This window comes from Panicum hallii, chromosome 9, assembly GCF_002211085.1.
Source record: "Panicum hallii strain FIL2 chromosome 9, PHallii_v3.1, whole genome shotgun sequence".
Taxonomy (NCBI): Eukaryota; Viridiplantae; Streptophyta; class Magnoliopsida; order Poales; family Poaceae; genus Panicum; species Panicum hallii.
The window spans coordinates 72,067,586-72,091,701 of NC_038050.1; the positions used below are offsets into that span (position 1 = coordinate 72,067,586).

At 46.1% G+C, this 24,116-nt stretch overlaps 4 protein-coding genes across 6 annotated transcripts; 2 read left to right on the top strand and 2 right to left on the bottom strand.

The window, feature by feature from the left end:
• Positions 1 to 84: 84 nt before the first annotated feature.
• LOC112874116 (sorcin-like) lies at positions 85 to 3,183 on the bottom strand. Its single transcript, XM_025937290.1, has 10 exons — positions 2,984 to 3,183; positions 2,817 to 2,875; positions 2,670 to 2,710; positions 2,535 to 2,566; positions 2,167 to 2,195; positions 1,619 to 1,655; positions 1,397 to 1,453; positions 904 to 980; positions 544 to 617; positions 85 to 423 (listed from the first exon to the last, which is right to left on the bottom strand). Exons 1-10 carry the CDS (start codon positions 3,065 to 3,067, stop codon positions 404 to 406), a joined length of 510 nt encoding a protein of 169 aa, XP_025793075.1. The 5' UTR covers positions 3,068 to 3,183; the 3' UTR covers positions 85 to 403.
• Positions 3,184 to 5,586: 2,403 nt separating this feature from the next.
• LOC112877545 (CCA-adding enzyme-like) lies at positions 5,587 to 12,910 on the bottom strand. Of its 3 annotated transcripts, XM_025941870.1 has the most exons (16): positions 12,699 to 12,910; positions 12,481 to 12,571; positions 12,033 to 12,143; positions 11,322 to 11,419; positions 11,142 to 11,228; positions 10,917 to 11,053; positions 10,729 to 10,801; positions 10,578 to 10,623; positions 10,393 to 10,502; positions 10,101 to 10,208; positions 9,936 to 9,995; positions 9,439 to 9,500; positions 8,623 to 8,938; positions 7,487 to 8,527; positions 6,512 to 6,583; positions 5,587 to 6,023 (listed from the first exon to the last, which is right to left on the bottom strand). In XM_025941870.1, exons 1-14 carry the CDS (start codon positions 12,792 to 12,794, stop codon positions 8,303 to 8,305), a joined length of 1,620 nt encoding a protein of 539 aa, XP_025797655.1. In that variant the 5' UTR covers positions 12,795 to 12,910; the 3' UTR covers positions 5,587 to 6,023; positions 6,512 to 6,583; positions 7,487 to 8,302. The 3 variants fall into 3 exon arrangements, with proteins under 3 accessions (XP_025797655.1, XP_025797654.1, XP_025797656.1); XM_025941869.1 differs by lacking the exon at positions 6,512 to 6,583; XM_025941871.1 differs by lacking the exons at positions 6,512 to 6,583; positions 11,142 to 11,228; positions 11,322 to 11,419; ... (1 more) ...; positions 12,481 to 12,571; positions 12,699 to 12,910 and having other exon boundaries at positions 10,729 to 10,935.
• A 2,007-nt stretch (positions 12,911 to 14,917) lies between these two features.
• On the top strand, positions 14,918 to 19,522 carry LOC112876050 (ubiquitin domain-containing protein DSK2a-like). The gene is made up of 8 exons (XM_025940087.1): positions 14,918 to 15,372; positions 16,870 to 17,598; positions 17,678 to 17,892; positions 17,989 to 18,102; positions 18,178 to 18,236; positions 18,403 to 18,431; positions 18,871 to 18,954; positions 19,096 to 19,522. The coding sequence occupies exons 1-8, from the start codon at positions 15,135 to 15,137 to the stop codon at positions 19,242 to 19,244; spliced, it is 1,617 nt and encodes a 538-aa protein (XP_025795872.1). The 5' UTR covers positions 14,918 to 15,134; the 3' UTR covers positions 19,245 to 19,522.
• Positions 19,523 to 20,440: 918 nt separating this feature from the next.
• Positions 20,441 to 23,107, top strand: LOC112875070 (catalase-1). The gene is made up of 5 exons (XM_025938764.1): positions 20,441 to 20,552; positions 20,620 to 20,716; positions 21,193 to 22,405; positions 22,489 to 22,582; positions 22,707 to 23,107. The coding sequence occupies exons 1-5, from the start codon at positions 20,538 to 20,540 to the stop codon at positions 22,764 to 22,766; spliced, it is 1,479 nt and encodes a 492-aa protein (XP_025794549.1). The 5' UTR covers positions 20,441 to 20,537; the 3' UTR covers positions 22,767 to 23,107.
• The last annotated feature ends 1,009 nt before the right edge of the window (positions 23,108 to 24,116 follow it).

The window sequence follows — 24,116 nt, forward strand, 5'->3', positions numbered from 1 at the left end:
TTGATCCATAAACAGCCCTGGCCCATATAACGAGGAAATTAATGAACAAAGGACCCATATATAAAAAAAGTGAACAAAGGGAAATCACAATACAAAAGAGTTTATGTCTGGATTAATTGATATTTTATACTAAACCATAATTGATACTGATACAAATACAGCCACAAAAAACCATGTCTCATTCTATATATACAGCCCATGATTATAGTAAATTGGACACAAAATGACGAGCAGCTGCCCCCGAAGAATATTCAAGCAAAATGATGGTACAAGAAGCCTTGTTTAGCAAACAATGAATTGCAATACCATCCAGCTGCCTATGCTGAAATAAGGTTTGATTGGTGAATGGCTTCACACTGCAAACTTTTTGTTTGTGTGTCCACGTACAAGTGTCAGGTAGAAGCTATATCCTGCAATTTGCCGCTGTAGGACGAGGCAGAAAGACAAAAGTATCATTTTCTATGTGCTCAAGGAATATATCATCTGAAGTGAAGGGCGAGATAGAGAAGCAGTGACGTGGGGAAACAGGGAATAGGAACTCACTGCAGTAAACAAATTGGTTAAAATCCAAACTCACTCTTCCTTGCTTGCTTGTATCGAATGAATTGAACAAGTTACTACAGAAATGAAGCAAGTAGATTAGTAAACCATAAATTTTACCACAGAACACATGGGAAATACTGCTTTAAAACTGCAATTCATGGACAGCATCCTAAAAAGTACTACTCATCATTCAGAGAGAAGTAATAACTAATAATATAAATCATAAGATGATAGCAAGTACTAAGTAAAAGACCAAAAATGCTCAATATTATTTGATATGAACTAAAAGAATAGAGCAATCCTTTTCCGCAAACAGCATAACTAGAAGGTGAAGAATTTTAGGTACCACAGAGTACATACCGAGCTGACTGCACAAAAATGCAAAGTGATATAAATTCATCCAAATGAACCATCCCCTTCCTGCTCTTGTCAAAGCTCTGCACATGCCAAAGTATTGGTATTGAGCATTGAAGGCAGTGAAACTAAATTTGAAATCTTGAATGGAAAAAAAAACATTGTATGAAGTCTAAGCTGTGTAGGTAGGAAATTAATGTTCTAGCAAAAAACAAAGAGGAAGGGGTCAAGGGAGTAGTATCTATATTTTCTGAGAGACAGTGAATAAAATGGTAAAGATTATGGGTTCATGCTATAGCAAAATCTGCATCGGCTTTATGCCCCTGGCTTCAGTTGTCAACCACCCATAGAAAGCTGACACTGACAGTCCAGCAACACAAAGTTGGATAAATAACTCCTCTTACCAAGACTGTAAATTAAACAGGCTCAAGATGCACTCTTTAAAGCAAGACTTGAATAATCATGGGGCAACTTTACAGTAGAACTGAACAGGAATTACCTCACAAACTGTGTAGAAAGCAGGTGAATCCAATGAGAAACCAAGTTTGATTAATGCCTGGAGTGAAGATGAATGTAGTTAAAAAGGAAAGGTCTATGAAATGTTGCTCATACAAGGAAAAGAGGTGTGTAGGAAAAGTGGTGTGTGTAACCAACACAATGAACTAAAATTGTTGAAGATACACATATTAACTAATCAATACAGGAGAAATTATTATATTACCTCATACACCTCCTCAAGACTGAGAAATCCACGACCCCTGAAGTTAACGAGAAAGAAACTTAAACAAGAAAAACCGTGTGCATATGTTGTAAATGAAAACACGCATCTTATAGTATAAATGAAAGAACAAGCATAAAAATAATTGTCCAGCATGTGTCATTTGTTTCCTAAACAAAAAGCCAGCATCGAGGATACTAACAGTGCTTTGAACTGAAACAAAGCACTTCGGTGCTATGGAAGTATGGAGTGTTGTTGGATGCATGGAGGTGGTTATGGACAGGGTCATGGGGAGATGGCCAAGGAAACTTCATATTTCAAAAGGAAATACAGTAGTGTTTTCTAGCTTACACATTGATTTATCACCTTTCTAGCCTAGCTACAAGATATCACATATGTCCATAACAAAATTGGTTATAGGTTCTTAAGAAGCACATTAAAAGACTCTAAAAGTCATGAAAAATGTAGACTATGACAAACGCTTAAGTAAGCACACCAACATTTTCTGTGCCAGACATGACACCATTTCTATAACACATGAAACATAATACCTTTCTAGGGTGGAGAAGACACTTTGCACCTGCAAATTGAAAACATAAAGGAAATACAAGAGAGTCAAATAGGGAGTTTGCTGCTCGGGATGCATTACAATGAGTCCATTATTCTAAGGTATACCTATACATTATAAATTATAACTTTGTACATCATATAAGGCCATTTCCTTTTCAAAACGAAGCTTAAATAGCACTCTCATAGGCCATTACACTTTCAAACGAGACATGTGCACATTGTTGATTACAAAAAGAAAAAATGCAGTATAAACCCTTGAATCATTCAACAAAGTTGCATGAAATGCTTGCATCAGTTAGTAACGCTAATTCCTAAATGTGCAGCAGATCCAAGTATAGAGCCCAAATACCTTTTGAAGGAACTTGTTAAGAGCCAGAAACTCTGGGAAAAAACGCAGCAATACAATGTGTCAGGTCAAAGCAAGTTAATATTTGAGCTCCATTAAACCAGCTCTACATTTGCGTATGCAGAACTGTGAACTAACCTTCGAAGCTCATGGTGCCGTTCCGATCAAAGTCATACATCCTGCACGGAATCCCGTCCCAATTAGGCTCAAGTCAACACCAAATCAAACAATTGAACAGCAAAAAAGAAGTTAAAAAGGAAAAACCAAGGGCGAGATGAGAGTGACCTTATCATCTGCTGGACGACGGAGAGGGGGAAGTCAAGGTTGCCCACGGCGAGAGCGTTCTGGTGGGCGGTTCGATAGTTAGCAGTCAGTTCCTCTAGCAAGTGGGAGTTGGTAGGGGTAGAATTGGGGGAAGAAGCTGCGGAGACGAGGATGGAATGGAAACGGACCTGGAGCTGAGGAGCGGTGATGTTGCCGGTGCGGCCGGCGTCCACGCGGTCGAACCACTCCCGGAGCACCACCGCTTTCTCCATCTCCGGCCTCCGATACCGGCGTGGGTGTCAAACCAAGTTTCTCTCTCCTATAATTCTATGAACACGAGACGGGGAAACAATGTCCGGCCATACGTTTCGAGATATTTAACTATTTCCCATGACTCTTTAAAAAACTACTCATACAAATATATCTACATATTTACCACTGAACAGTAAATTAGTCTACAGGGCTGTTTGATTTCTGACCTAACACGCGTCGGCCGCCGCACCTTAACCACGGTGCGGCACCGTACGCCACGAAGCAAACAGCCCTTCACATCTTTTGCCATTTTCTTACGTGGCGAATGACCACGTCCTCACGCCAGTGTGGTTTGAGCATGTCAAATGACCATTATACCCTTGCCTCCCTCACGTTAGCCATCCCCCCTCTCTCTCCTATCACTGACCGCGTGGACCCACATGGCCAGGTCATCTTCAACCTCTCTCTTAACGCTTCCCAGGTGCATGGCTGAGCTCCTGGAGCTCGCCGGAACGGGGGCTCCGGACACCGTTTCAGAATCCGAGGGCATGGGGAGGCAGAGGAGTGAGAGGGGTTTCCTTCGAGGATTGAGGCACAGAGGGGAGGCTGCCATGGATGCTTTTCTGGAGCTCGTGGGAGGCTCTGTACACGCAAGAATGGAGAGGGGCGTGGCTTAGGGGAGGTAGAGGAGGGTGCGGGGGTGCTCACCGTCGAAGCAATCGAGCTGTTGTGGCCTAATGCCGGAGATCGACGAGGGCGTCCGTGGCTCTGTTCGTGGAGCAGGGAGAGAAACTGAGAGACGGAGAACCGGCAGAGCTACGCGGAGGTGCTTGACGCCGAGGCCGCCCATGGAAAAGTGCGCCTCCTGCGCCCAGGAGAGGAGCATGTCGGTGATGGGCACCGGCGGGTCGACGCGCTCGCCGGGGAAGAAGCGCGGCCGCGGGAGGCTGCTGCCGGAACGTATCTGGGTGGTTGGAGGTAGGAGAGGACCGGTGGGTCCCACTGTCCAGAGAGACATAGAACGGAAGAGTGAAGCAAATTAACGCCGGTGGACAAAGGAAGGGGCAATGATGTCTTTTCGATGGCCGATCCACGCTGGCGAGCCGCATCTGCAAAAAGGCAAAAATGTAGACTAATTTACTGCTCGGCAGCAAATATGTGGGACGTTGATAAGAGTGGTTTGTCAAGGAGTGCCGTTGGTAAGGATGGTAGATAGTTAAATATTTCTATATTTTGAGTTGTTTCCAGTATTCCTAGTGCATCTTTCCAACCACGGTGTAGTCGGCGACGGCTGGTGCCGTGGTTTTCGGCCAGGCGAGGTTTCGTGTGCTAAGGGATTGCGACACTCGGCCACATCTTTGTGATCATTTTTCAAGTTTGGATAAAAGATATTGTAGACTGGTCTTGGCGATTGCCTGCTTCTCGTTTCATGCATACGTGCTTGGGGAGTCACTAGCTCAGTCACATGTCTTTTATCCCGGTTCCTGAGCCTCGAAGTACGGCACCAATAGACAAGGTGATTTAGGAGCTTGCTACGGCTAGCTGGAGTAGGTTTCTGTTATTTGAGGATCTGTGTGCTTATCTTTGATTTTTTTTCCAAGTTTGGATAAAGAATTCTTGTAGGCTGACCTTCGTGGCTCGCTAATCATTTTCTACGTACGTGCTTGGGGAATCAATGCTTAGTCACATGTCTGTAATCTTAGTCCACGAGATTTCGAATATTTACATCAGTTGGCTAAGGCTGGTCACTGTACGACCAATTCTGGTGAGGGGATGGATTTACGTTGGCTTCAGCCGCATGTTGATTTAGAGGCTTGCAACGGCTAGTCGGAGTGAGTTTCTGTCGTTCGAGGATTCGCGTGCTTATTTATGTGTCTTTGAGTTTTATTTCCAAGTTCGGACAAAGAATTCTTGTAGGCTGGTCTTCATGGGTTGCTGATCGTTTCCTACATACGTGCTTAGGGAATTAGTGCCCGGTCATGTGTATGTAATCTCAGTCCTTAAGCTTTCGAATATTTGCACCGGTTGGCTGATGCTGCTCACTGTACAACCGAGTCCGGCGATGGGATGGATTTATGCTGCTTCGACCGAATCTTTATTTATTCTGAAAATATCCAACCACCGGAGCACCATTCGGCCTGGACCTGTGGACCAGGTGTCGGAATTCCGTAGTCAGTTCCGTAGCCTCTGGCCGTCCTGTCCAGTGCAGGGCAGCAGTATCAAAAACTTCAAAACACTCGAGTGTACCTTAGGCTTGGGCCTGGGATGATCCTGGGCAGGATCAGACATTGGCTGCCACGGAACACTAAAGAGACCTGATCTCGCAAAGACCTAAAGAGAAGCTGGTGTTCCACCCAGAGAACTGAAGAAAATGAAGGTTTGGCTACAGGTATGTTTACAACTGACCTGATCTGGTAAAAAAACAGTGTAATCGGAAAATTTAATTTGGCTACAATGCATAGAAGAACCAAGAGTTGATCAGGTGGGCTTATTACTTATAGTTTCGTAGTAGACTTTACGAAGTCAACTCCAGGAAGCATTGAAGCAAGAACATAAGGATGTATATATTCATCAAAACTTGAATTCATCATCTACATCTGACAAACCATCTGGTGGGTCATATACAATCATATTGGGGAAAAGCTCCAGAAAATCCTGCTTTATCTTCTCCCTCAGTTCTGGGTACGGGACCAGCCCTTTCAGGATAACACGGAATGGCAGCGATAGAGGTGGGTCAGGGGAGCTCCTCATGTCCTGGTAGATTTCCATTGCCAGATCGATTAAGTCAGCATCGCAGAAGGCTCTCACAATGTCACCATAAGTGTGCTGATCAAATAGCACGTCTTCAGACTTGAGATCTGCCCAGACCTACCTCGTCTCATCAACCTTCTTGTTCCTTGCCAGCATGTACAGCATGTCTCGGTAGAAGTACATGTCAGGACGGTACCAGATTTCTTTCCGCACAACACCATATATCTGCAACAACAAATCGATACTTAATCATCCAGAAGACTATGCCAAACTTCAGATGTAACTGATTGATGTTCATTAAATGCCTACTATGCTCCAGGAAACACCGAACTTCAGAGACACCAAACTTGGGAAACACCAACTCTACAAAGCGATAACAACATAGGAGCTTCTTCAAGCTGGGGCAGTCTCCACCCAGAAAGGGGAAACTGAGGATTCACATTCATTAGCCGTTCTACTGAAATTGAGGATCTCACGCTTTTCTGGTCACTTTTGGTCCAAGTCAAGGACTCAGTCAGACCAGGCGAAAAGGTAACAAGATGATTAGGTGTTACATAGTTCATCTATTGGGTATCAACTCAATGAAATTTTCTGAACTACTATCTCGTATAAATTTCCATGCCTCATCTCTAGTGACTCGGCCTCATGAGAGACATTTAGGTTAGAAGCCTTGACTAAAAGCATTGCTTATTATATTCAAATAAGATAATTACCAAGCCTGTCAACTCTCATGATCATTGGGCATATGAGTCCAGTTCATCTCAAGCAGCATATGGGTCTTTCAACTGGGTCCAAAAGAGAACAAACAATTGAAAAGCAAAAAAATTGAATAAAACACAAGATAGTAATTCATAGCATGCACCACGAAAAAGAGAGGCAAAACCTCAGTTTTGAGGTAACAGATGTCAAATCGTTAACAGTCACTCATGTTATTGGCAAATGGTCTTCCAAGTAAAAGAGCCTAATATATCCCCCAAAAAATGAACATAAAGAACCAAGTATCCCAGAGATTATGAAAACAATAGTGAATGGCAATAGGAGAGATCTATCAGCAGGTCCGGAAAAGTGTGTTTTAACATCTATCAGCAGGACCAAGCCACATCATGTATATCAGTTAAGTAGATAAACTAACTATTTCCCAGCTTAGCATAGTCAAGAGTAAAATTATGTAAGACCTCCAAGTCAGAGAAATAAATTTAGAGGACTCCAGCATTCCAAAATAAGCATATTCTGGAGGAATCAACGACTACTTTTTCTAGACATGCACAGGAATTCTCACTAATGACTAATGTAGATGAAGAATTCACAGCCAATCACCCAAGAGGGGATGCAGAATTAGGATAGAGAAGAAAACCACGTTTAGTCCAAGGACCTCCTACATCCAATTTCCTCTGCTCTGTCTTTTACTCAAATTTTCCGCTTCTTCACACATCGAAAATTGATTTGGAAAAATCATATGAGAACAACCATTTCCTATCCAGTATGCAAACAGCCTGTCTGCATGACAATAGAAAATGCACAAGAGGTACTTCAGATTCAGCCTAACAAGTGCACTGAAATCCCCATTTTGTATCAAAGTTTTGCACGCTGTTTCTTTCAAGTAAGTCCATTCTTATAGGAGTACACGGTAGACAATAGTGAAGCAGAATGTAGAACACGCAGCTTTTACTGGGATGGGAGTGAAAAACCTTCATGGAGAGGATGACGTGATCCTGGCGGAGCAGCTCGGCGAGGACGGCGAGCAGGTCGGTGCGGAGGAGCCGCGACACGCGCGAGCCCATGAACTGCTCGAGGCGCGGGTGGCCCCCGGCCGTGGTAAGCGCCGCGAGCCGCTTGAGCTGCGCCACCGCCATTAGGCCCTCCTTCCCCATCTCCTTCTTCCGCCGCCATATCGACAGGCTTGGGCTCGACGCGGCAGTCGTGGAGCATGGCCTCTGGTGGAGGTCTACCTCGGCGGCGGATTTTGCGGCGGCACAGGGCAGGGTCTGGAGGAGGCGGCGGTGATGGCTGTGCCGGTGCGGGAGGAGACGGGAAAACATTTGGAAGCGACTGGAGCCGTTGGGCCTCGGTGGAATGGCGTAGTTCAATTGCATCTCTTATGCACGGCGTGGCCCACGGGCCAGTGAACCCATGGGGTAAACGCGTCTGTCTGTCACGCCTTCAATTGGATTGTGACGTCTACGTGCATTTCCGGGAAAAAAAGTTGTGCAACAAAAATGGAGAGCAGACACCATTCTCTCTCTTCTATTTAAAGGAAAAAAATAGACACTATTTCCTCCAGGTAAATTTAACTACACCAATATACTGCCGCCGGTGGGCTTGTGGTGTTTCCACCCTACACAGCACCAGCAAAATCTGTTTAGCAGCATTGACCGAAAACATGAGAGACAGATTAGTTTCTTCCCAGCGACGACTGCTGCGGTGCTGCTTCACTTGGACTGAAATAATGCGGACGATGGCGGACGGGGGACGGGTTTCATCGGCAAGATCTGCAGCCGACTATATCAGAACATCAGAGCATCCTCAGCAGATTCACACGGCGACTTATCGCTCATAGTGTCCAGGATCACTTTTCCGAGAACAAATCGGACCTCAGCAGGACTCCCATCTTTCAGCGACCAGTAATCGATCTTATGCAACCATCTTCGCTCATCATGTGAGGTCAAGTCAGAATCAAAGGACCCAAATATTTTCAGCAACCTGTTCCTCTCTTTGTTGGATGCGAGCACCTGGAACAAAAACCACAATGTATAACACAAAAGACACGAGTAAACAATAGCCCAGGCCGTCGGGCGGTTGAGAAATATGATAAAGAAACACTTACTACTCCCGAAATTTGTGGAGGCTCTGAGAATCTGACTAGTGATTGCTCCAGAGCATCAGAACATGTCAATGTAAGTACTGAAGAATTGACTAGTGATGCTAGGTGTGATGTTTGTTCCATAAGATCATCCAGTTTGGTCTGAGAAGGACCCAGTGTCTCTGGGACAAATGGAACTTGGGCTCCAGCTTCTTCTTCTTTCAGAAATTCAATTGTGCTTTCCCATGATCCGAAATACAGAAGTGCAGCAAAAGCTCTTATTACCAGGGTGTCTTGTGGAGAAATAACCAGTGCAGTGTGAAATACCAGCAATGCCATCCTGCAGGATTCCAGATGTCATGGGCGTGGCAGACAAGATATGGTACGGAATATCAGTGTAACTCAATTTAGAAACAGATAAGCTGTGGCTGTGCTTTGGCCTTGATGGGAAAACTGTAACGTACTATAGAGTGCACAGGCATTTTCCACAGAAACATAGGGTAAAGTCTGATACTGCTGCAAAGTCATGCATATATCTTAATATTATGATCTAGAAATCAAGGAGACGCCAATGATTATATGAGCATGAGGTGATGATACCAGTTCGAAGTCAGAATAGCCACTGGACTACATTATATACATCCAAATCTACTAGAACATTCCCTAATAATGGCTTAAGTTTGCATCACTAGAAATCATGAGCAAGATACGGACATAAAGGAACCACTATAACAGCCAGTTCAGTGAAAGCCAAATCAGCTGGCCTATCATTTTAGCATACCTAGTACTCATTTCCTGAGAAGTATACAAATAAGCACAAAGGCATTTAAGGTTTCTTACCACAAAGAGCAGTGGCATGGCCGGTCTGCAGAGAATAATCTGTCAAGATTAGCCAATAGTTTCTGCAAATTTGAAGCCAACAGCATGAGATGACATATTAAGCCATACCATAAAAGTCAAGTATCACATCACATTAAACTAACATGAAGAACAACTATATAACCTTTACTCATACATGTGGTAACAAAAAGTCTGAAAGGATATCAATAGGAAATAAATTCTGAAGCAACATATATATCATACTGTTGATAGATGGCACAGAAGTAAATCATTATAAAAGTTTATAATCACTAGAATATTCAAATGGTAGGCCAAAAAAAATATAATAAGCCCTTCAGTTCAGATTGCACTATTGGGAACACTCTATGGTTACCCCCCCCCCCCCTCTCCTCTAATTTCCTTTTACAGAGGGACCAAAGGATTAAAAAAATGGACAATGAGCCAATGTAATCCTTGTTTATTCTAAAGCAAGATCAAACATTATCAGAGTTACTCACCATAAGCATCAAATCTTTGTCACTTGACCTACCCTTCATCTGATCAGACAAATATGCTGCCTAAGACATAAATTGCCATTCAACGTTGATAAGTGAGCTGAAAAATGACAAGGCCATGACAAGGAATATACTTTTTTAGCAACAGGATTGCATTGTTAAAATTACCTGGAAAGGCAGTAAAATATCAAGTATTCCATATTTTCTGAGTAACCTAACAGAAGGTTCTGCTGCCCCATAAGACATTGTATAGTTCATTTCCATCATCAGCCTTGCCTACACAGTAGATGAGGCCAAACGCAGAACTAAGAAGAAAAATATATAAGAGAATATGCATGCAATCAGTGTTTTAAATAGTGGGCTATAGCGGCTGAGCAGAGCTCTCGCTAAATGTTGTAACCCATTATTTAAAAATGCATACAATTGTTACTTTACTTTCAGGGGAGTTAAGAAAGTAAACCTTGTCAATATTAATTATAGACGAAGAAAGATCGTGTATCGCATTAGAAGTGTCACTGGAAAACTGGAAACCAAGGCGAGCAGCAATTCTCAAGCCACGTAGAATCCTGGCTGAAATATATTGATATATAAATTTTACTGGGCGAGATAAGCTAATATCAATAAACGTGTTCCTTAAACACCTACCAGGGTCTTCCATAAAAGAAATATGAGCAGGAACCACTGTACACACCTGATTGTACATTTAAGAAGTTAGGCAAAGGGAAAAAAGGGGAAGAGAAAGCCAGCACACTGCCGAGTCCATGCTTAAATAAAGATGGAGGTCAGTGACTATTACTTTGTTTTTTCTCATATCCCTTACTCCATTCACGTAATCATAAATCTTGTAGTTCATTGGGTTAAAGAATAAACTGCCATACAAATATTACACCATTGTTATGAAATATCTCCTGCGATCCCTCACAAAACAAAAGAGCATTTCTTGAGGATTAGCACTAGAATTGCTTTTCGAGTTTCAAAGATTACCCATTTATTGTGAAGTCTCTTCTCATAGAATTATTGCAGCGCAGGATATCCCCATCATCATAGCCATTCAACTCTTCCAAATAATCTACCTCTTTACTTTTATCCGCACGTTTACCAACTGTTCGAAAGCTTGAGACCTGTTAGAACAAATGAAAAATAATGTGAGTGAACATTGCTAGAAACAATCATGTGGGCATGATGGTGATGTTTCTATGAAGAACAAACCTCAATCACTGAGTCATTCATTTTAAGCAGGCATATTGGAAAGCGTCTGCCTACAATCATACATCGCCTGAATATATTTTTCTTAATCTGTAAAGAACAGAAGTGTGTCAATTACTCAATGGAGAAAGGACATCAAAACTTTCAGGAAAAAGGACACATGATGTCTGAATGAACCAAAACCTGTTGGAGACTTGCAGTGGTAATCACATCAAAATCTTTAGGTACCCTTTTCAGTAGCAAATCTCTCACACATCCCCCGACAAGATAAGCTTCAAAACCTGTAATAAACTTTTACCTTGAATACTGCACACATTCTTATATGCATTCAACTGGTAACAACTATATGTTTTATGATTTAAATAAGAATATTAATGCCCACACAAGGAATCCAACCAAAAATCAAGAAGGCGAAGACACTGAGTAAATGAGTTTCAAAAGCACCTCGCCATAAATTTTGAAACTCTTGCTGCTTTCATCTCAACCATAGATTTAGAACAAATGATATACATGAATGGATGGCAATGGCAACTGAATCGTGATAGAATAAGACATAATTTTATGCATCACGGGGACGTGTAATATGGAATTGCCTTCTTTTATTTGCCCTTGTGAAATGTTAGAGCTGTTCAGCTTGTGTACTTAAACAACAGAAAAAGGGGGAATAAATAGAAAAGAAGCATACTAACAGATTTCACTAATTTCATAATCTATGTAATATAGTACTCCTCTGTCCACTTTTTATAAGTTCAACTTTTTTACTACAAATTTCTCTTGAAATACTATGACTCCAAATATAAGGCACTCTAAAGAAAATATACATGGGATGACTATCAGACTGACATATCAAAACTCTCGACTCACAAAAAAATGGTCAAGAGAATAGTTATACACCTTCTCGTCTGAGCTTTTTTAGAACAAACAATGCATCTTTAGGTATAGCATCCAGGTTAATGCCAAAAGCCCTTGAGTCAAAATGTCTCCATGTTGAAGGATCCACGAATCCTGCAGGAATTGAAAACTTTGAGATTTACAAGCATACACCAGCGTGGCAACATTGAAAACTGTCTTTTGTTGACGAAGCTTTACGTGCACCATTTTACTTAAAATGCAATTGTTACTAAATAGATTTATACAGTCCAGTAGGTCAAAACCATCCAGCGTGAATGTGACCAAGAGCGCTATATATATCTAATAAATCAGAAACAAGCTCTCCAGCATAGCGCGACGAATAACAATCGCAAAAGGACGCTAGTGATATAAATACGATTTACACAGGGGAGCAGAAGTATATGCTCCCTGTAGCCAGCACAGGGCCCATCAAGAGGGATGAAAATATCACCTGGCCTGAGTAGCCTAGGCGCGGAGGAAGAGCCGCCACCATTCCGCCGAGCAGTGCCGTCACCTCCCTTATCCGTGCTGTACTGCCGCGACTGACAGCAACACGTCGACGTCAGCAAAAAGAAAAGGGAAAGCTTCGATCGAGCGCCCCGCCGGTGAGGTGCTCGACGAAATGCTTGAGAGAGGGTGCGTCGCAGAGAGGCGGGTTTGGCGACTGACCAGGAGACTGGAGGCCGCGGAGCGCAGGCGGGAGAGGAGCGAAGACGAGGAAGAGAGCGAGGGCGACAGGTCAGCGCGCCGTCGCAGCGTCATCATGACATGGGCGCGCGCGGGCGGAGGAGCGGCGCGGTAGGGTGGATCGCTGGTGCGCCGCTTCTTCCGAGCAGAGCAGGCATCCAAAGAGGGAGGGGGTGTTGCGGGGCGGCTGCCGCCTGGACCCGCCGCCGTGGGTTTTTGCCAAGAGCAAAGAGCCAAAGAGGCCGCAAAACTGCCTGCCCGGCCCGCAGCGCAACACTGGGCGCCTGGGCCCAATTGCTTCGGACTTGCATCAGCGATGGGGGTCCTGTCGTCATGCGGAAGCGCTATAATTTATCCATGGTTTCGACTTTATTTACCTTCGCTAGATAACACATATTAGGGGGTTTATTAAATTCAGGTAGGGGTTTCTATTTTTATATTTTGTACTCATATATTATGTTTATTTTTTTGCCACGTGTACAAATGTAAATTGAAGTTTACACTTGGGTCCTTGGAGCTCTAGCTTCGCTTTTGCAGTTTTGCGGTGTACGAGTATGTTCATGGGATAACTTTATATTTATATAGATTTGTTTATGTACTCTTTCCATTTTAGAATGTAGGTTTTTGAGGCTCATAACTTATATCTAGGTATATAGCAAGCAAGCACTATAAATTTATAAAGAAAAAGCTAATATGATTTATATTTTGGAGCGGAGGAAGTACTATATTTCGCAAGAAGTACTCACTTTGAGTTTCAATGGACCTCAAAAATCAGAACTACACATATTGACTTGCGACCATCACTCACTCCTATCTTGGTTGCTTCCATGCTAGGAGAAAAATGCGCGAATCAGATAGCCTGTATCCATCGGACACCGTCTCGAATTTGTCTCGAACTCTGTGGGCAGATACAGTGGGTGTGTTGGATCCTCCAGGTTACCCCGGCCCCCGGCGTCTCTTCCCTGGATTTCTTATCACTGGCGCAAAACACAAAACAAGTTGCATCTATATATGCTCACAAATATGAAACCGAGACTGCAACTGCATGAGTTCGTGGCATGCACAGCGAACCCTTTTCTTTATCGGAAAAGCTTTTCCTTTAACTTAACGGCTCGGCGAGATCACCGGCCACCAGGCTCTCCATGCCCGTAGGCACACCGTCCCAATACAGGTCCGAGTTTGGAGAGCACTTACAACCCAGGAAGCAAGCTCATGAGCTACCTTATTACATAAACGAGAACAATAGCTCATAGAGAAAGCAGTAAAATTAGTCGTTGCGATCTCCTTGATTTCGTGGATGAGACCTCCGGTTGGTGCCAGGGAAAAATTGCCCGTTCCCACTGCCATCTTCAAGAGCATGGAGTCCGTCTCGGCAATCACCTTCCGCATACCACGATCGCCCGCCGCTTTCAGAGCTGCCAAGCAGCCTAACACCTCTGTGCATGCATTGCATATGGCACGACACCGGCACACCTGCGTGTATCACATCTCCAGCAAAGTCACGGATAACAAATCCCCACCCTCCTTTCTTGGTGACAGGATCAAACATCTCCTACTGGTTTTGACCGCTTCTTCAGGGTTCTCGGTGTCCTGCTATTCTCCGTGGCCACGACCTTCATCAACTCCTCGGCTTGATAGCGTATGATGCACTCCTTTCTCTTCCAGTTCCCAGATTGCTTGTAGCACCTCCGATCCATAGCAGATGTTTTCGTCGCCAGCCGTGCTCTCACCTCCTCCAGGTTCAGTTCATGCCACAAATGTTTCACAAATTTGCGGTTGCAGAACAGGTTGCCCCCAACTCCATCCCTCGCCGGATCAGATTAGTTCTTAACGGCAAGCTGTTGTGTCCCAATCTCCACAAGAAACGCTTGATTTTGCCCGGGCATGCCAACTTCCTGCATACTACCTCCTCAGCATCTCCTTCCTGATGCACAGCGAACCTTAAGCACCGCGTACAGTGTTCAACATGGCACGTTAGACGTTACGGTTACGGACTCGCGCTGACGGTAGCTAGCGGCAACAAGACTAGAACCTTCTTCCACTGGCTGTTGCTCATTTCAGTCCTGACATGTGGGCCCCCCCGTAGCCGTGCTGCCCCCACACTCCCACAGCACGCAAGGGATCACGGCCATCCATCCCTGTCGCGCAGTTACGCCCGCCGTTAAATCCCCCGCCTCCCCACCAGAGTCATTTATTCCTCCCGTCCCCGTGTGGGCGTGCCTGCCTTCTTCCTCCTCCCCCACGCCACGAGCCCGATCCCTCCAGCGCACGCGCTCTCCAAATAGCGAAGCGGAAGGGGACCGAAGCCACGAGTCCACCACCCCTCCCACCGCTCCCCCGTCGCGTCGCGCGAGCGCACTCCGAGAGCCGAATCGGAGCGCGAGGCGGGCCCCCCCCGGGGCGGATCGAGGCTAGGGCATGGGCGGAGGGGACGCCGACGCCGACGCCAACGCCGGCGGCGAGCCCGCGGCCGCGCAGGCGACGCTGCACATCCGGTGCACCAACGGCTCCAAGTTCGCCGTGCGGGCCGACCTGGGCGCCACCGTCGGGGCGTTCAAGGCGATCGTCGCCGGGAGCTGCGACGTGCCGGCCCCGCAGCAGCGGCTGATCTACAAGGGCCGGATCTTGAAGGACGAGCAAACCCTAGCCAGCTACGGTGCGTGCTTCCCCTCCTCTACTGAGAATGCTCTCGCCTTGGCGCGTGATTTTCCCTGATTGTGCTATGGTCGATTTGATTAGTTGGGTCTGTGCGTGAGCTGTGATGTTGTAGTCCTTGTTCTCCCCTGCTGGCGTGTTAGACGACGCAATGCCTGTTAATGTGTGTGTTGCCGGGAGGTCAAGGAACAAGGATGTTGGTTCCGTCGAGACGTGTATGTACGGAATGCTCCGTGGTAGATGCAACATATAGGATACTGCAGGGAGGGTTGCGTGTTTTGATTGTTAGTTCGCGGTAGCAAAGATGCAGTACAAGAGCACTACATGTTGCTTTGATGACTGACTGGAATATAGTTCTGTGTATGTTGAAGCCATGCCAACATTAGCAAGTTGTATATGAAGCATGGCGTGTACTACGCCATGCCAAGTATAAGTTATTGGTTTTGCTGCATGGTCAGGGTAGTAGAGTTATAATCAGCAGCTGTGGGGATCTTATGCATGGCATCAAGATAGCATCCTAGTGACCTTTGACTTGGATTTTGGAAAGTTCATCATTTTAATTTTTGAGTTCTAGCCGATAATTTTAGTTGTGTTGATGGCAAATGATTCTTTTCAACCATTATTGTTGTGGTCCACGTGTAAGCTGTAAGTGATAGTAGTTACTTTTTGTCGTCTTTTGATGTCAACATGAACCATCCTTTCTATTTAGCGGGCCAGTATCCACGTGGCTGTTCCCCAATAAATAGAATTACTCTAGATGAAACAGAAAGATATGCCTAAAAAGTATCACAGAACTTCAGTGCTTTACAAATTTGATCCATGCCCATCGAAACTTTTTGCACCCAACCTATTTTTATCTGCATTTGCAAATACCTGATCATATCTATATGGGTTATCTTGATGTTACCTTTATATCTAGTTGTGCTCTTCCTGGCAACATTTGCAATAACAGAGATAATTTGTCTATTTTTCATACTGCGAGTTTAGAAGCATTTGATTGGATATGTCTCGTACAACATCAAACATTATTATTGTTGTTTTGTTTTTGTGCTATCACAATAGATTATGTAGGTGCTTTGTGTTGCATCTTTGATTCCTCAATGCTTCATGCGCCTGTGGAAGCTCAACAATCCAACAGTTTGGCTGTTAAAACATCATAGGTCACCGTGATATATGTTGAGCATACTCAGTTGGTAAAGCTGAGGTAGAATGTTGTCATTTGTCGAACCGTACACGCCAAACATGAAACTTGCTTAAAATTTGCTTATGCTGCATAACTAGAGTTCTGTGTTAGAACATCAAATGTTGATAGGTGAGAATCTGTGGGAACTTTATGGAGGAGGCAGTTTTTTTTTTTAATTTGTGCCTATTCAAGTTTGTATTCACGTGCACAGGAACTTTACGTTGCCATTTACCACCAATTAGAAATCAGTACTTTCTGAGTTTGGTTTCCAGTTTTGTTCACTCTTGTAACCTTGTATTGTTTTCCTTTTTGAAGGTTTGGAGACAGATCATACAATTCACATGGTACGAGGTGCTGCACCACCACCAGCATCAACTGCACCTGCAGCTAACCAAGAAACTTCCACTACTGCTCCTGCCAGTTCCCCAGCAGCAGGATTGGGTGGCTTGTTGCCAGGTCTGGGTGCTACAGGGGCTGCTAATAGTGGAGGGTTGGGTTTGTTTGGATCTGGGCTCCCAGAATTAGACCAGATGCAACAACAGCTAGCTGACAACCCCAATTTGATGAGGGAAATAATGAATATGCCAGTCATGCAGAATTTAATGAATAATCCTGATCTCATACGCAATATAATAATGAACAATCCTCAAATGCGTGAGCTCATTGATCGCAACCCAGATCTTGCTCATGTCCTCAATGATCCAAGCATCCTGCGCCAGACTGTTGAAGCAGCTAGAAATCCTGAACTTATGAGGGAGATGATGCGGAACACAGATAGAGCCATGAGCAACATTGAATCTTCTCCAGAAGGTTTCAACATGCTCCGCCGCATGTATGAAACTGTCCAAGAGCCTTTTCTGAATGCAACAACAATGGCTAGTGAGGGTGATCGAAATCCAAACCCATTTGTAGCTCTTCTAGGAAATCAGGGGTCTAACCAAACAAGGGACGCAGCCGCACATGCACCAACTACAGCTTCAGACCCTGCAGCAGGGTCTCCAGCTCCAAATACCAATCCACTTCCGAATCCCTGGGGTTCAAATGGTAAAGTTTTGGATATTCAATCTTTTTCTTGTTGGTGGTTATGTGTACTTTTGTTCTATCTAAGACTTAAAATCGACAGCTGGATCTGCCCAAGGAGCAGCAAGGCCCCCTCCTGCTAGCAACACCAACACAAGGAGTGCTACACCAGGTGGTCTAGGAGGGTTGGGTTCAGCAGATTTGGGAAGTATGCTTGGTGGTGGCGCTGATGCTTCCTTTTTGAGTCAGGTTTTGCAAAACCCAACTATGATGCAAATGATGCAGAATATTATGTCTAATCCTCAGTCCATGAATCAGGTATGATGCTTCAAGTGCTTTTGTTATGAAATATTTGATGAAGTGCATGTTTCTTGTCCGGCCTTATAGATAAGTATTGATACCCCCTCGATGCAGTTGCTTAATATCAACCCAAATGTACGTAATATGATGGAATCGAATACTCAACTGAGAGAAATGTTTCAGAATCCAGAATTTCTTCGCCAGTTGACATCTCCTGAAACATTGCAGGTGATCAATTATACTGCTCCAGTTGCATGTGCATCACACAATTATGTGGAATTCTAAATGGTCTTTCTTTTGTAGCAATTAATTTCATTCCAGCAGTCCTTGATGCCACAACTTGGCCAACAGCAAGCTGGACAGTGAGTATCTCACTTTTGATCTCCAGCTTTTTTATATATAAGACACTATATGCTTGTTGAGCCTAAAAATATGAGATTGGGATTTTTTTCCCCATTTGTTCTGATATTGCGATGTATTGCTTTATGCACCTACTGCCTTTTGATTTATTGTTGTTGTTTGATTCAGGGAGCGTACACAATCAGGCACTGCTGCAGGTACCTACCATATAACTTATCTGCAGTTAGAATGGACTCTTCCAGCATTCATTTGCATTAGGACTTATTGATGGTTGTTTCTTTACATTCTATGATAAACCACAAGATCACTTTGAGCATGCTTTTCCAATGCCATTTTAAATACCAGGAGTGAAAATTTCAGCATGAGATAGCAACCTTAAGTGAAAAATAGGAAAATAATTAAATGTCCTCTGAGACCAAGTGGCTACTAGGAAGAAGCCTGTGGTTTTCCTGATTTTTTGAGCTGATCTGAATCCACTTGGATGGGATTGGATGGGATTCCTAGTCTTTGCCCGAATACAATTTTATGTCATTCTTGGAGACTTGAAGTGAATTAAACTTGCTTAGGCAGTTGAGTGCCTTTCTGTGGATTTACATATGCCCTTGTGTTTAACAATTTGTGGAACTTGAATGCTAGGCAATGTCAACCTCAACACCTTGATGAACATGTTCAGCGGGCTTGGTGCTGGTGGTGGCCTAGGTGTTCCAAACGCCCCTAATGGTTAGTATGCATTTCATATTCTTATCTGTTACTGGAGGAAATAATGTTGCAGAGCTACCAAATGTGACCTCTTGAAGATTTTTCTTTGTAATGGATGATTTCTTGAAGCTTTCACATTAAGCGAGTACTCAAATTTTGCAGTGCCTCCAGAAGAACTGTATGCAGCACAGCTAGCTCAGCTCCAAGAAATGGGTTTCTTTGACACTCAGGAGAACCTCCGAGCCTTGATCGCTACCGCTGGAAATGTTCATGCTGCAGTGGAGCGACTTCTCGGGAATTTGGGCCAATAGAATGTGATAATAACTGCACTCCCATCATATGACCTTGTAGTTGGCATTGTCAGATCCTGTTTGGTTCATTGGTTTTACACCCGGTGAGATTTGAGAGGCGGCATCTAGGTTCTGTGTTCTAAGATGAATAAACGAGTGTGCCGGTGGAACTTTGCATATACAGGGGCTCCGTTGTCATGGTTAAAATTGGTGTTGTTGATACCTTGGGTTGCTGTACATACATACTATTGAATTACCGGGTCTTACTGCAATGTACATGGCCGATGTCTTGTAGCCTCTCTTATGTCTTACTTCTCTAGTCGCAACCTACAGATGGCTGGCCTACTTTGTGTTTGCTGAATCCAGAAAGTGCACTGATTCTTGAGATACAAGAACTGATGATCGTTGGATAAGTTGGGACTTGGTGGAGTCGGTTGCAGGCGAGATGAGGCTGGCTGAAGCTGGACAAACAGGCCCTGAACTATCTGACGTTGCTCCGTACATGATTGCTGCTGCTGGTAACGTCTTTCTTTCAGCTGTTGATGCTTGTGTGAAGTTTGTCTCTATTTTGTTTTTCTCGTGCATGCATTCGTGACACCGAACCGTTTCGGAAGAAGAAAAATCGTGATACGGTCGGTACATTGGTCGCCAAGTAGCCGTGTAACACCGTCTTGTACCGCACGTACAAGGTGAAAAATCTCGGGAGCCGTAGCTCCGGGTGCAGCCCTCTCGCGCCTTTCCGCCGGCCTTTGGGATGGTGGTTCGGCCACATGGCCATGGGTTCCGCCCGCCTAACCGTGCGACCTCGGCGTGCCCATGCTCTCTCGGCGGCAGTGTGAACGGCATCAGGCTAGCGAATATGCCCTCTCCCCGTCGCGTTCACACGCCCGGGCGGGAACGTCCGGTCTCCATCATCTGATGACGCTCCGTCGGCCCCAAGCGCAGCAAATTTGTGCGGCGTTTTTTCTGGACGGGTGTTTCTTTTTTTTTTTGAGAGAGAGTGGTAGGAAAAACTCACTAATCAAACACAAAGTGCTGGGTACAAACGCCATCAGGCGGACAAGTAAGCCAAACACGTCGGCCACACAGAATCTTAAGTGTGGATGAGGGCATGAGGCGCGGCCCATGTCCACCCATCCCGGCGCTGGGGAGGCGTCGTCGGCACAGGTAGCCCCCACCCGGCGGCAAGGCCCGGAAAGATCGGGCGCGCGACAGAAGCCGCTGCGCCTCTTGTTCGCGCCATCTATATAGCCGGCGTTGTGTGGCAGACACCTCGCGTACGCAGCTCGCACGGCCCAGTTCCCCCCGCCATCCATGGACCCCTACAAGGTACGCCGCCTGAGTCTCTCTCTAGTAGCCAGCTGGTGGTTGATCGGTGGGTGTTTTGTTGGTGCAGTACCGGCCGTCGAGCGCCCACAACGGCCCGCACTGGAGCACCAACTCCGGCGCGCCCGTATGGAGCAACGACCACTCCCTCACCGTCGGCCCACGAGGTAATTGTTTAAACTTCCTTCCTTCCTCTTCATCGTTCCATTTCCCCCTTGCTGTAGCTGTAGCCTGTAGTTCACTGCTGTATTTCGTGGCGAAAACTACTCCTAGAAAGCGTATTGGTTTGCGTTCTGCCTGAGGTGTCGAGCGATCTCCCCAAGTAGTACTGTGCTGTGTAGGGATGCGACGGTTTTTCTGATTAGTTTAGCTGAAGGGGCCGTTCTGATTTAGTACTCCTAGAAAACGTCCTACTGTTTGCACACGTCCTCCTCTTGTTGCTTGATAAGGAAAAGATGGAAAATAGAAGAAGAAGCTAAATTCAGAAACTACCAACGATTGACTATGAGCTGAACTGATCGGAAGTTCAGAACCAAAGCAATCAGCAGAAACCCCCATTTCAGTCTCGCGTGTAATTTGATGATCGTAATAACTAATAACGACTTGATCAACTAACTGAACGTTTGTGGGGTAATTATATTAGGCCCGATCCTGCTGGAGGACTACCACCTGGTTGAGAAGCTGGCCAACTTCGACCGCGAGCGCATCCCGGAGCGCGTGGTGCACGCCCGCGGCGCCAGCGCCAAGGGCTTCTTCGAGGTGACCCACGACATCTCCCACCTGACGTGCGCCGACTTCCTGCGCGCCCCCGGCGTGCAGACCCCCGTGATCGTGCGCTTCTCCACGGTGATCCACGAGCGCGGGAGCCCCGAGACCCTGCGCGACCCGCGCGGGTTCGCCGTCAAGTTCTACACGCGGGAGGGCAACTGGGACCTCGTCGGCAACAACTTCCCCGTCTTCTTCATCCGCGACGGCATGAAGTTCCCGGACATGGTGCACGCGCTCAAGCCCAACCCCAAGACGCACATCCAGGAGAACTGGCGCATCCTCGACTTCTTCTCGCACCACCCGGAGAGCCTCCACATGTTCACCTTCCTCTTCGACGACATCGGCATCCCCGCCGACTACCGCCACATGGACGGCTCCGGCGTCAACACCTACACGCTCGTCAACCGCGCCGGCAAGTCGCACTACGTCAAGTTCCACTGGCGCCCCACCTGCGGCGTCAAGTCCCTGCTCGACGACGAGGCCGTCACCGTGGGAGGGACCAACCACAGCCACGCCACCAAGGACCTCTACGACGCCATCGCCGCCGGCAACTTCCCCGAGTGGAAGCTCTACATCCAGACCATCGACCCGGACCACGAGGACCGCTTCGACTTCGACCCGCTTGACGTCACCAAGACCTGGCCCGAGGACGTCATCCCGCTGCAGCCCGTGGGGCGCATGGTGCTCAACCGCAACATCGACAACTTCTTCACCGAGAACGAGCAGCTCGCCTTCTGCCCGGGGATCATCGTGCCGGGCATCTACTACTCCGACGACAAGCTGCTGCAGACCAGGATCTTCTCCTACTCCGACACGCAGCGCCACCGCCTGGGGCCCAACTACCTGCTGCTCCCGGCCAACGCGCCCAAGTGCGCACACCACAACAACCACTACGACGGGTTCATGAACTTCATGCACCGCGACGAGGAGGTCGACTACTTCCCGTCCAGGTACGACGCCGCCAGGAACGCGCCGAGGTACCCAATCCCCTCCGTCCCGCTCACCGGCCGGCGCGACAAGACTGTGATCAAGAAGGAGAACAACTTCAAGCAGCCCGGGGAGAGGTACCGCGCCATGGACCCGGCAAGGTGCGTGCTCTTCATTCTACTGAACTGATGAACTGCGGCATGTGTGCTTGAACTGAACTGGACTCTACAACTGATATTTGCAGGCAAGAGCGGTTCATCAAGAGATGGATCGATGCGCTGTCCGACCCCCGCCTCACCCACGAGATCAGGAGCATCTGGCTCTCCTACTGGTCTCAGGTAATATGATTAATAAGCCCAGCATCTTCAGATAATAAAATACGCATCTCCATGCATGCTTGCTCACTCCACATTCAAAAGGAAAAGATATCTGAATTTCTGACTGTCTGATCGATCGATGCAGGCCGACAGGAGCCTGGGTCAGAAGCTTGCGAGCCGTCTCAGCGCCAAGCCGAGCATGTAAGACCAGCAAACTGTGATCCACTCATGGAAGGAAGCCAACCTGAAACTGAATCCAGGCCCTCTAGCTTATCGGCGAGATCGAACCTGCTGATGCTACAAATATTCTAGCAGCATGCATACTGAGTCTCTATTTTGTAGGAGGACTCTCCATATGGTTCCGTCACATTTCTGTATCATCATCATGTAATAATTTGTACAGCACAACAGGCCTTTGCTTTTCCACCTAGCCAGCTGAGCTGTGCTGCGAGAAACCTGTGCTGTAAACTGTTTTGCTACGGTCTTTGCTTAAGTAAGACGGGCGGCTTTGGCCCTAAAATTCTAAAAAAATAATTTGTACTTGCAGAGACGTTCCCCCGGTCCCAAGCCCGCGATGAGAAAATATGGAGGGTTGTGTTAGGTTTGGCGAACCAGCGTAAAAATCAGCCACTCCAGTGGAAATGAAACCCATAAGAAATTCGTTGGGGCGTAACCCTCTTAGCGACGCGCTACATCGGAATCCGGGTGTGGTGTTAAATGGGCAAGGGCCGGGTCGTCATCCCCTCAGGGGCGCGTCGTATCGTGATCCGGGTACGATGATAAGTGAGCAAGGGTCGGGTCGTCGCAGCCTCTGTGGCGCGCTACATCTGCGTCCGGGTGTAGTGAAAAATGAGCAAGGGTCTTTGCATTTCTCTCGACGAGTGCGAAGGGTAAGGAAGCTAGCCGAGCCAACTAGGATTCGTCTAGATAGTTGGAACGTAGGGTCTCTAACAGGTAAGTTAAGAGAACTAGTCGATGTAGTAATTAGGAGGCGTGTAAATATCCTATGCGTGCAGGAGACTAAATGGAAGGGCCAGAAGGCGAAGGAGGTGGAGGGTTCTGGCTTCAAGTTTTGGTACTCGGGGACAACTTCGGGTAGGAATGGTGTATGCATCTTGATCGATAAGAGCCTTAAGGATGGAGTTGTAGATGTTAGGAGGCAAGGCGACCGGATTATCCTAGTGCGGTTGGTCATTGGAGATTTGGTTCTGAATGTGATTAGTGCCTATGCACCTCAGGTAGGTCTTAGTGAGAGCTCCAAGAGTCAGTTCTGGGAAGATCTTGATAGCATGGTTAGTACCGTGCCTATCAGTGACAAGCTCTTCATAGGAGGAGATCTCAATGGCCATGTGGGTGCGACTAATGTAGGATATGAGCGAGTACACAGGGGTTTCGAGTATGGTAGTAGGAACGAGGGGGGGAGGATGTTTTGAATTTTGCGTTGGCCTACGACCTGCTGTTAGCGAATACTCTCTTTAGAAAGAGAGAGTCCCATCTAGTGACCTTCCATAGTGGACAATACTCGAGCCAAATCGATTTTATCCTTGCTAGGAGA

Coding starts and splice junctions, on each gene's coding strand:
- LOC112877545 (XM_025941869.1), bottom strand. CDS start 12,794: ATGATGACGCTGCGACGGCGCGCTGACCTGTCGCCCTCGCTCTCTTCC. Junction 10,802..10,916: donor AGAGACTTCACAATAAATGG/GTAATCTTTGAA, acceptor TTTGTATGGCAG/TTTATTCTTTAACCCAATGA. Junction 10,209..10,392: donor CTATAATTAATATTGACAAG/GTTTACTTTCTT, acceptor TCTACTGTGTAG/GCAAGGCTGATGATGGAAAT.
- LOC112876050 (XM_025940087.1), top strand. CDS start 15,135: ATGGGCGGAGGGGACGCCGACGCCGACGCCAACGCCGGCGGCGAGCCC. Junction 15,373..16,869: donor GCAAACCCTAGCCAGCTACG/GTGCGTGCTTCC, acceptor TCCTTTTTGAAG/GTTTGGAGACAGATCATACA. Junction 18,955..19,095: donor TGTTCCAAACGCCCCTAATG/GTTAGTATGCAT, acceptor CAAATTTTGCAG/TGCCTCCAGAAGAACTGTAT.
- LOC112875070 (XM_025938764.1), top strand. Junction 20,717..21,192: donor CCTCACCGTCGGCCCACGAG/GTAATTGTTTAA, acceptor TAATTATATTAG/GCCCGATCCTGCTGGAGGAC. Junction 22,406..22,488: donor CGCGCCATGGACCCGGCAAG/GTGCGTGCTCTT, acceptor TGATATTTGCAG/GCAAGAGCGGTTCATCAAGA.
- LOC112874116 (XM_025937290.1), bottom strand. CDS start 3,067: ATGGAGAAAGCGGTGGTGCTCCGGGAGTGGTTCGACCGCGTGGACGCC. Junction 2,567..2,669: donor CGGCACCATGAGCTTCGAAG/GTTAGTTCACAG, acceptor GTTTTTTCCCAG/AGTTTCTGGCTCTTAACAAG. Junction 618..903: donor ATTTTTGTGCAGTCAGCTCG/GTATGTACTCTG, acceptor TCATTTCTGTAG/TAACTTGTTCAATTCATTCG.